Consider the following 9216-nt stretch of genomic DNA (forward strand, 5'->3'; position numbering starts at 1 on the left):
AGGAACACCCTGATTAGGCAGTTTTCCATACACTCGCCCCATCATGACTGCCTTTGGCTCAGGGACCTCATCTCTCATCCAGTCAGCTGTGGACAAGGTCACAGGGTCATTTCCCTCAATGCATGGAGCTCAAACCAGAGGAGGTGCTGGGGTTAACAGAGGATAAGAAATGGTGGTGTTTACCAAGAGTCCAGAAGGATAAGTGGCAGGAAAAGGGTAGTCCTGGCAGAGTTGCAGGATGTGGAGGGGGCAGGGGAGTGGCACAAGATAAGGCTGGAGAATAGCAGGGCACCTAAAATACCAAGCCAAAGATGGGGCTTTCTCCTGTAAGCAACAGTTGTTGAAAGTTTTGAGCCATTGAATCACATGCCCACATCTGTGTTTTCAGAAAGATTTGATGGGTCAAGACTGAAGGCTGGGAGGTCAGTAAGGTTATTGCCTAGCAATAAGTCAATTGTCTCTTCACACAGATTTAATGAGACAGGAGTCAGAATACAATAGTTTTTATTAATGCTGGTGGATTTTGCAACCAAATACCCTTTTACTTTATTGTTTTATTTTCTAGCATGAAAGAGCTCCTCAAATTAATCCCATCTTCTGCATCCCACAGCCAGGGCCCAACAGGCCTTCCTCTGAGGGACACAGCAAAGAGTTTCCACAAGCCAGATGTTGAGGCCTTTCTTACCCTACCCACAACCTTCCTCTTGCCCTCTCAGTTCCATTGCCCAAGAAAATCCCCACTTCGACACCAGTTGCCTGTCACATATCAACAGTAGCATCCCAGCCTGGGAGAGCGAATGGCCCCAGGCCATCGTCTTCCCTTCAGAGAGGAAGAGCAGCAGCCTCCGGGCCCACCTGCTGAATTCTCAGAGGCCCCTCAGCTTCAGCGGTTACTCCAAAGACCAGAAAATGTGGCTTTGAGCTAAAACCAAGGAAGGTGTGAATCTGCAAGTAAGTGTGGGGCCCAACTCAGGGAGATGGGGTGGGGAGGCTTCTGTTCTCCACAAGCATCAGGGCCCTGTATGCGGTTAGCATCAGGCTCTTCTCTTGGTTGGCAACTTGAGGGATCTCTTCCATGTCCCAGACACTCAGTAAACATATTCCAAAGGGAAAGGGAAATATGCTGGGGGTCACCTATCATGGGCTCTGGCAGTTTTTAGATGAGTGTTGAATGCAGGAGTGTATTTTGGATTTTCTATACCTGAGAGCTGACAGCTCTCTGATAACTGACTCTGTATATTGGACAGCTGACTGAACAGCTGGGTGCCTCAGTCAATGGTGCTCCAGGGGCAACCTGCAGCATCAGCATCACCTGAGAACTGGTCAAAAGGCAAATGTTGGGCCTGCCCCAGACTTTCTGAATCAGAAACTCAGCCATCTGTACTTGAGCAAGTCACTGCTATGTGCTTTGAAAGGTGGTTTTGATTCACGCTCCAGCTGGAGAACCACTAAGTGAAATGCCTTTCATTTAGTGAGCCTGCCCCGCTGCTGCAGGTCCTCAGGGAGGGGAGTGTGAGGCCACAGGAGGTCTTCACTCTACAGAGCTTTACAGCTCCTCCCCTCATCCTCCCTAGGCTTCCGACCCTTTTCCTTTCTTCCCTCAACCTCAGTTTCTTCCTGGAACACCTGGGCCTCCTGGTTCCCAAACTGGGATTTCCTCATTGACCTGACTCTAGACCTTCCTTCCCCACCACCACCCCATCCCCTCACCGGCAGCCCCCTATTCATGCCAACCCCCAACTTCTCAAAACTCTTGGAGTCCCCAGCTCTCTACTCCCCCCACCCCAAACCTGCCCCACTCTTCAACCCAGCAGGGGCAGGAAGCTCAGGCCTCCTCACCCTCTAGCCCCACGAGCAGCAATGGCTGAGCATTCTTGCCCTTGTCGTGCCAGCACACGTCGAAGAAGGGGTACACAGGCCCAGGTAGGCGCTCATGGAAAGCAAAAAGCAGCTCCAGAGCATCCCTGTCGCTGGCATCGTAGAAGGAGAGGACGCCGTCACTGAAGCTTAAGTAGACCCCGATGCACACTGGCCGCCTCTCTGGGGTACGCAGTGCACGCGGATCCTTGGCTTCCACGTGCGCCTCCAGTATCTTGCCTTCACGCAGCCCCAGCAGCCAGAAGCCCTGTGAGGGCACGGCATGCAGCCGGCCACGGCGGTTGGCCTGGGCAGCGATCACTCCCAGTGCCCAGCGTGGTTTGTCGCCCACCTCTACCTCCCAGTAGTGCTCGCCCTCAGAAAGCAGCTGGTGTGCCACCACTGCCACGGCCTTGTCGAACTGGCGTGGGTCCTCCCCGGCTGGCGGCGCCTTCTGCTCAGAACACTCCACACGACGGCCAGAGGGTGACAGCACCAGGCTTGGGTGGGCTGTGCTCGGGTCCAAGGTCAGCTCCTTCACCACTGCCAGAGGGAGATCAGTCAAGCTCCTCTGTGTTACCCTCTAGAGAGCCTTTTTCCATAATCAACTTATGAACTGGCCTTATCTCCTCAAATCCTCCCAGCCCCTCCAGAATGTGAACCCCACTCTGCTTACTGGCTTCAACCAAAGACTGAACCTCTCTGAGCTGTAAACCGAGGCCATAACTGCCTCCCTCCAAGATTGAAGGTGGATTACATATACCCTGATACAAGGTATATAACTCAGCATCTGAGGCCCAGGTCACAAAGCAGGAGACAGTCAGGAAGCCTGGTGCCAGGCCAGCGCCTACCTCACAGGCTGTGACTTTAGTCAGCCTTGACCCAGTCTCTGGGCCTTAGTCTTCTCTTGGATAAAAGAGAGATCGCTCCCTCCATTCCCACCTCCTGCAAGGCAGTGAGGGCTGCAGAGCTACCTGTGCATGTCCTGGAGCTCTGTAAGCTGTAGCACCCTAGTGCACACCCGCCAACTCTTGGAGAGAGAAGGCTGAGCCCTTGGGCTGCCCCAGCCACAGGCCACCAGAGTCAGTGTCCAGCCCAGGCCAGTCCCCAGGTTCCCAGCTCTGCAGACCCTCAGGCCCCAATTAGCAGAGATTGTCATCTCCTGGCCAGAAGGGGCAGAGACTGGCCAAGGATCACACAGGGTTCAAACCCAGGCCCCAGCCTTCTGTGCTGCCAGCAGCAGCAGCACCCTTCCTGCAGGTGGTGTCTTCTCCATGTCAGTCACCCACCTATAAATCCCACACCCTCCAAGGTCCTTCCCTTAACGTGGGTACGAGGGTACAAGGGAAACCCTAGAGGTAAAAGGGGCAATGGGCACCTTCTTCGATGACCTTCCTAGCTGAAATTGGGAGGCCTCTGCGTGTGGCTGCAGGCTTCGATCAACCACACAGTTATAAACATAAACCCAGAGTAGCCCCTCCCAGTACCTGGCATCAGAGCACGGAACATCTTCCTCCACACCTGGAATTTGAAGTCATCTGAGATGACAGGCAGCTGGATGTCCAGACGGGCAGGTGGTGGAGACTCTGCCAGGATCTTCTGCAGCCTAGAGGTGGGAGGTGTGGGGAGGTGTCTGTGAAGGGACTTCCGAAGAAGGCATGAGGTTGGGGAGAGGGCAAGAAGCCATACCCAGGAAGAGAGGAGGACAGGACTGTGATGGAGTTCCAGCATCTCTCCACATCACACCTGGCTTAAAAGTCCTCTGCTAAATTTTTAGTTTGGAAAGATGAAAGTCCTAGAGATGGATGGTGGTAATGGCTACACAACAACATGAATATAGTTAATGACACTGAACCTAAAATGAACACAAAAAAATGTTTTAAAAGGTCGGTTGTTTGTTACATGTATCATACCACAGTTATTTTTAAGTCTTTTGTTGGGTCCTGACCAGTGTGGCTCAGTTGGATGGAGCATTGTCCTGCAACACTCAAGGTCACCGGTTCAATTCCCAATATGGTACATACCTGGGTTTTGAATTTGATCCCCAGTTGGATACATGTGAAAGGCAACTAATCAATGTTTCTCTCCCTCTCTTTACCCTCCCTTCCCCTCTCTCTAAAAGTACATAACATGTTTTAAAGTCTTTTGGGGGCATAAGGTACAAGCTCCTCCACTCTTCACAATTTGTCACCACCTGCCACAGCAGCTTCATCTTCTGTCCTCCCTCTTACTGATCTTTGCACTTGGTGTTCCCTCTGCCTGCAATGCTTTCCCCCAACTCTTTACCTAGCTAACTCCAGTTCCTCCCTCAGCGTCCAACTCAAATGTGCACTCCTCTGGAAAGCCTGCCCTGGCCACCCACTTCCCTCCAGGCAGCACTGAGCACACCGTGATGCCTATGTCCCTGCCCACACTTGTCTGGGGGGTTCCTGAGGAGAAGGAGCGGGTCAGGTTCGTTTCTATGTTCAACACAAAGTGCAGGGAAATTGCAGTGGACTGAATGGGAGTAGGCAGGCATACTGTGAGTAGGGGGTGAGCCAGCCAGGGTCCCTGAAGGCCAGAGCAAGTTGGGAAAAGGGAAAGGTCAGGATGATCTCACCTGCTGGTCACCAGACAGTATTTCTGGAGAGAGAGAAAGAAAACAGAGGTGAGGCAGGCAGGAAGGACACTGGAGACTTCTCAGGATGGGGTGGACCAAGAATGCTAAGTATGGGGTCAGGAAGAATCAGAAAAGCCAAGAAACCCAGAATTCAAGGCCAACTATAGCCCTTTATCTCTATGTGAATTAGAAAAAGGTACCCCTTTCTCAAGAAACTAATTCCACGTGGTAGACGATTGCCCTAAGAAATATACAAACCTACAATGTCTATGATATGAATGGCACCCACTTAGATACAGTGCCCTTGTGCTGTGCCTAACCTCAACAACCATAATGGCAGTCCTGGGACCCACACTTCCTCCATGTGTGACCCTGGCTTGTCCCTGCCCACCCTGGATCTCAGGGTCCCTGTCTGATCATGGGATGAGGTCTCTGGGGCCTGAACCCAGGCTGAGGGGCAGAGAGGGAAGATCGTCCAGTGCTCACCATGAGGAACTCAGTCTGAGGCTTGTCCACCACCTCATCCAGCACCTTCTCCATCTGCCGCAACTGCTCCAGGTAAGAGTTCAGGCTCCCCAGCTCCCGCCGCAAGGCAACCCCAGCCTCACTCCGCACACGCTCTGCTTCACTGTCCAAGGAACCCTCCAGTGCAGCCAGGAAGTCCCTCATCTTGCCCAGCTGCTCCCCCCACAGCCCCCCTGGAACTGACGCACTGTCTCCTGTGGGGGGCAGACAGGCAAAAGCACTCAGTTGGGGGACCCCCCCAGCATGGACCCTCTGTCCCCGGGCTCTGCCAGGCTAAGCCCCTCACCTCCACCTCCGTCAGCTGATGCTCCAGTACTGCCACACTCTTCTCCTTGCGCGTACATGCCTCCTGCAGCTGCAGCTTCTGTTGTGGGAGCTGTGTCTGGGGGTGAGACATAAAGAAGTGATGCTGCTGCCCTCCCCCCACCTGGGCCCCGCCCTGTAGGACTCACCTCAATGCCAGCTCTTCCTCCAGCCAAGCTGGCATCTTGCCATTTCCCAAATCCACTGGCAGATCTCCAGGCCCTCGCTAGTACTGGTCCTTGACATCTAGGAAGCCTTACCCTCCACTTGCCTGTTCAGGTTATGTCCTCTTTAGCCTGAGCCCATCCCCTTGACAGTCACCCCCAGCACAGGACTTTATGAGGGTGACAAGTCTAAGTGTGATTGGGTCTCCTCCACCAGAGGGGTACAAAGTTGGCACTGGCAGGCTTCAGGCAGTGAATGTAGGATATGTGAAGAAGAAATTCAACCTCCTCCTATTCCTGGGCTTCACCCCACACTTAAAAGCAGGACATTAGCAAAACACCCCAATCAGCCTCCCTGCACACAATGGGCTACCAGTTTGTGGCTCCTGAAATGCACGTTGCTGGGAAGGTCCTAATACCGCCTGCCAAAGCCACTCTTTGCTGGGAGGTGCATGGCCCTGGAATTAGGGGGTTCCATGGCTTCCAACCTCAGTTTCCTCTTCAGCAGAATGGGACCAGTCACCTGCACCTCGCTACTGGTTGCACCAAATTGGTGGCCTCCTCTCACTTCCCTTAAGGCAAACTGGGAGCTTCCACTAGGCGCTGTTTGTTGTTGAATGCCCGCCAGGAGGGAGCCAAAGAGTTGACCCGCGGGGGCTTCCCGTGCCAGCCGTCAGGACAATCTCCTCTCCAGGAAGTCCTCCGGGTCGTCCACAGCCCCGCCTGCCGCCTGGCAGGGCGGGCCGGGTGGGTCTGCGCTTGCTTCCGGCAGAGGTTCAGAGGAGGCAGAGCTGAGCCATGGGGAAGAAGCGAGACGCCATCCTGGAGGCGCTGGAGAACTTGACCCCGGAGGAGCTCAAGAAATTCAAGCTAAAGCTGGGGGCGGCACCGCTCCGCGAAGGTTTTCGGAACATCCCACGTGGGGCGCTCGGGCAGCTCGACGCGATAGACCTCACCGACAAGCTGGTCACCTTCTACTGCGAGGACTACGGCGCCGAGCTCACCGCAGTCGTGCTGCGAGACATGGGCATGCAGGAGGAGGCAGCAAGGCTTCAGAGGGTCGAGTGAGTTCCCAGCGTCTGGCAGATCCCATTCAACTACTCTTGAGTCTTGGCACTTGGTCAAGTCTGGTCTCAGCCTTTTTTCCTCGCCAAACACCCCGGCGTCCAGTCCCGCCCCAGCTTTCCTGGGCGGGGGAGCGGGGGGCGGCCCCCCTCCGGCCCCCCACCCCGCCCCCACCCTCCAGACCTATGGGCAGCCCCTCCCTGCGGCTTAAGGCTGAGCTGATTTGGACCCTGGCAAAGTGTATCCGGCCCCAACTGCCCCCTGGAGGCTCCTTGGACTCCTGGAGCCTTGTCCCATTTCACAGACTCGGTTCTCTCTTGGCAGATAAACACAGACGTGGTTGGGAGTTGCGCGGTTTTCAGGAGAGGTGAGTGAGCCTGGGTCGGGAGGGCTCCTGGGGAGAAGAGGCTCCTGCTCTGGACTAGGAGACCACCAACTAGCCCCGGGCAGGACTGTGTACGGCCGGAGCAGGAGGGAAGGTGAGGCTGGCCCCCTAGAGGACTCTGAAGGCCTGCAACATGAGCCTGAGGACTGGGGGGTCTACCCCCTCCAGGAGTCTCGGGCCAAGGAGAAGTGCAGTGCAGTGCTGATGATGTTTGTGGGCAAAAATAACCCGCAGAAGCCCACCTCGACCACCAGTCGTGAGAAGATGGTAGAGTCTCCACGGCGAGGACCAAGGACGGCTCCATGCCTCCAGTCCCCGCCTGCTCCTGCCTCTGCTCCTGTCGTTAATTCTAATGCAGCCCAATAAATGTTTGATGACAAACCTTCCTGGGCCTGTGTAGACACGTACCTTCCCATGATTTACCACACGTAGGGCATGGGCAAGCCGGTGTGCCCCTGTGTCTCCATTTGCCAATGTCTAGGTGACTTTTCTGGGCACCTGTGGGGATCGCAAACTTCGGGTGTGCACAGCTATGTGTGGGCTCTAGAAGCATTCAGGACTAACAGCTCCAACCAGAAAAACAGACTTGCCTTGAGTCTCGGTGCCAGCCAGTACCTGTGCACCACGCCGCACGCCTGGAAAATCTAGGTTTGGCCCTCACCATTCCCACTGAGCCCCGGCCCGGAGGGCCTCTAAACGGCTTCCCTCTCCGCCAGGTCCCGCCTTCAGCTCGTCAGCCTCCCATTCCTTCGCCCCCTCGGCCCTCCCGCGACCCCCGAAACACCAGGAGCCTCGGGCCCTGCAGCTCGGAGTCCAGTCAGTGCAGTAACCTTCTGATGGGCCCTGCCCCATCCTACAGTCCCACACGACCCGACCCCCGCCAGAGGCCGCCAGGGTCCCAAACCTTGAGGCGCGCGTGGGCTTCAGCTGCAGGCAGCAGGCGGTGGCCGCGGTGCGAACCCAGAGAGGCACACACGCCGCACACAAGCGCGCGGTCCTGCTCGCAGTAGATGCTGAGCGGGTCTAGGTGCTCCTCGCAGTGGCCCTGCGGCACCTGTGCCAGCCCCTCCACCAGGCGCGCCAGCTGCAGGTTGGTGCTGAGCGCCTGCGGCCGCGTGGGTGCCTGGCAGCACGGGCAGGGCGCCGTGCCGTCCGCCGCCGGCTCCCCTGCCGCTCGGCTAAGGCAGGCACGGCAGAAGCTGTGGCCGCACTCTGCGGTCACGGGCGCGTCGAAAAGCTGCAAACACAGCGGGCAGGACAGCTCCTGGTGCAGGAGGCTGGGGGCAGCCGACATGGTAGGCCTGGGTACAGGAGACATTGGTCAGAGAGGCTCAGCGTGCTGCCACCCGCTCAGCCCCAGACCCAGAAATAACCTCCCCGCCTCCCAGTCGTGGACATGGACGTTGTCTCAACCCCAGTACCCAAACACAAGCCTGGGTTGCAACACACGGGCTTACACACTGCCCACCCCTGTCTTAGCCCCAAATTCTCCAAAGCCCCCAGCGCTAACCTCCTTAGCCACACTCACCTCCCCAGGATCCCCGGCCCTCCCCTCCCCCATAACTCCAGGCCCGCAGGATCCACAGGACTCACAGGTCTGGCTGGAGACCTTGGGCAAAAAGAGGCTCCCGGGAGGCTCAGTCCGAGTCAGGCCTAACTAACAGCGGGGTCAGAGTTGTGTCTGAAGATAGGTAAGAGGCAAGGAACAAGCTCCGGACAAGGACAGGGGACTCTCAGGGGCAACCAGCAGTGAACACCACCGGGTGATGGGCAGCAGTGAATAGCAGACAGATCCTCCCAGCCTGAGCCCTGGCCCCAGGACTATATTTAGCTGCCCTGCCTCTGCGTCCCATCACTTCTGGAAACTGTTCTAAAAGTGAAGACTGAGTGGTCAGGGAACAAGCAACACATGTCAAGGCCACCTGTGCTGGCCTATCCCACCGTCCCTCCCTGCCCAGTCTGAAGCCAGGGCTCAGAGCCAACAGGAGACAGGGCCTCTCATACCGCAGAGAAGAGAAACAAGGTTGGTAAGAGTCTGCCCTTTCTCCCCCACCCCCACTTTCACCATCTCCAGCTTCCCCCTTCTCCAAATATGGCCCCTCCCCAGCTTGTCACCCACTTATTTCCCAAGTTTATGACTCTCCAAGGTCACACTGACAGTGTTATCTCCACCCGCAGAAAGACAGGACCTCACCCTACCCTGACATGTTTTCTTTCTCCAGAACTGAGGGGAGAGTCTTTTTTCTGTCTCTCCAGTGCTCAGCACAATCCCAGGGGCAAAGTGGGCCTCCCTTGATGTTTGGAAATAAATAATACAG

The 9216-nt window shown here is 56.2% G+C and overlaps 2 protein-coding genes across 2 annotated transcripts; one reads left to right on the forward strand and one right to left on the reverse strand.

Moving 5' to 3' along the window:
- Positions 1-487: 487 nt before the first annotated feature.
- TRIM72 (tripartite motif containing 72) lies at positions 488-8743 on the reverse strand. The gene is given in 8 exon segments (XM_045849249.1): positions 488-2400; positions 3345-3463; positions 4457-4479; positions 4943-5143; positions 5146-5175; positions 5268-5363; positions 7803-8199; positions 8492-8743. Coding segments are annotated over 7 exon segments (1434 nt in total). The 5' UTR covers positions 8193-8199; positions 8492-8743; the 3' UTR covers positions 488-1825.
- PYDC1 (pyrin domain containing 1) lies at positions 6203-7283 on the forward strand. The gene is made up of 3 exons (XM_045849250.1): positions 6203-6512; positions 6838-6880; positions 7067-7283. Exons 1-2 carry the CDS (start codon positions 6247-6249, stop codon positions 6839-6841), a joined length of 270 nt encoding a protein of 89 aa, XP_045705206.1. The 5' UTR covers positions 6203-6246; the 3' UTR covers positions 6842-6880; positions 7067-7283.
- Positions 8744-9216: the final 473 nt, after the last annotated feature.

The sequence above is a fragment of the Phyllostomus hastatus genome, unplaced genomic scaffold (genome assembly GCF_019186645.2).
Source record: "Phyllostomus hastatus isolate PE091 unplaced genomic scaffold, TTU_PhHast_1.1 phas_contig_64, whole genome shotgun sequence".
NCBI classification, from domain to species: domain Eukaryota; kingdom Metazoa; phylum Chordata; class Mammalia; order Chiroptera; family Phyllostomidae; genus Phyllostomus; species Phyllostomus hastatus.

Bases quoted from the DNA above. Each gene is read 5' to 3' on its own strand.
- PYDC1 (XM_045849250.1), top strand. From the start codon at position 6,247: ATGGGGAAGAAGCGAGACGCCATCCTGGAGGCGCTGGAGAACTTGACC.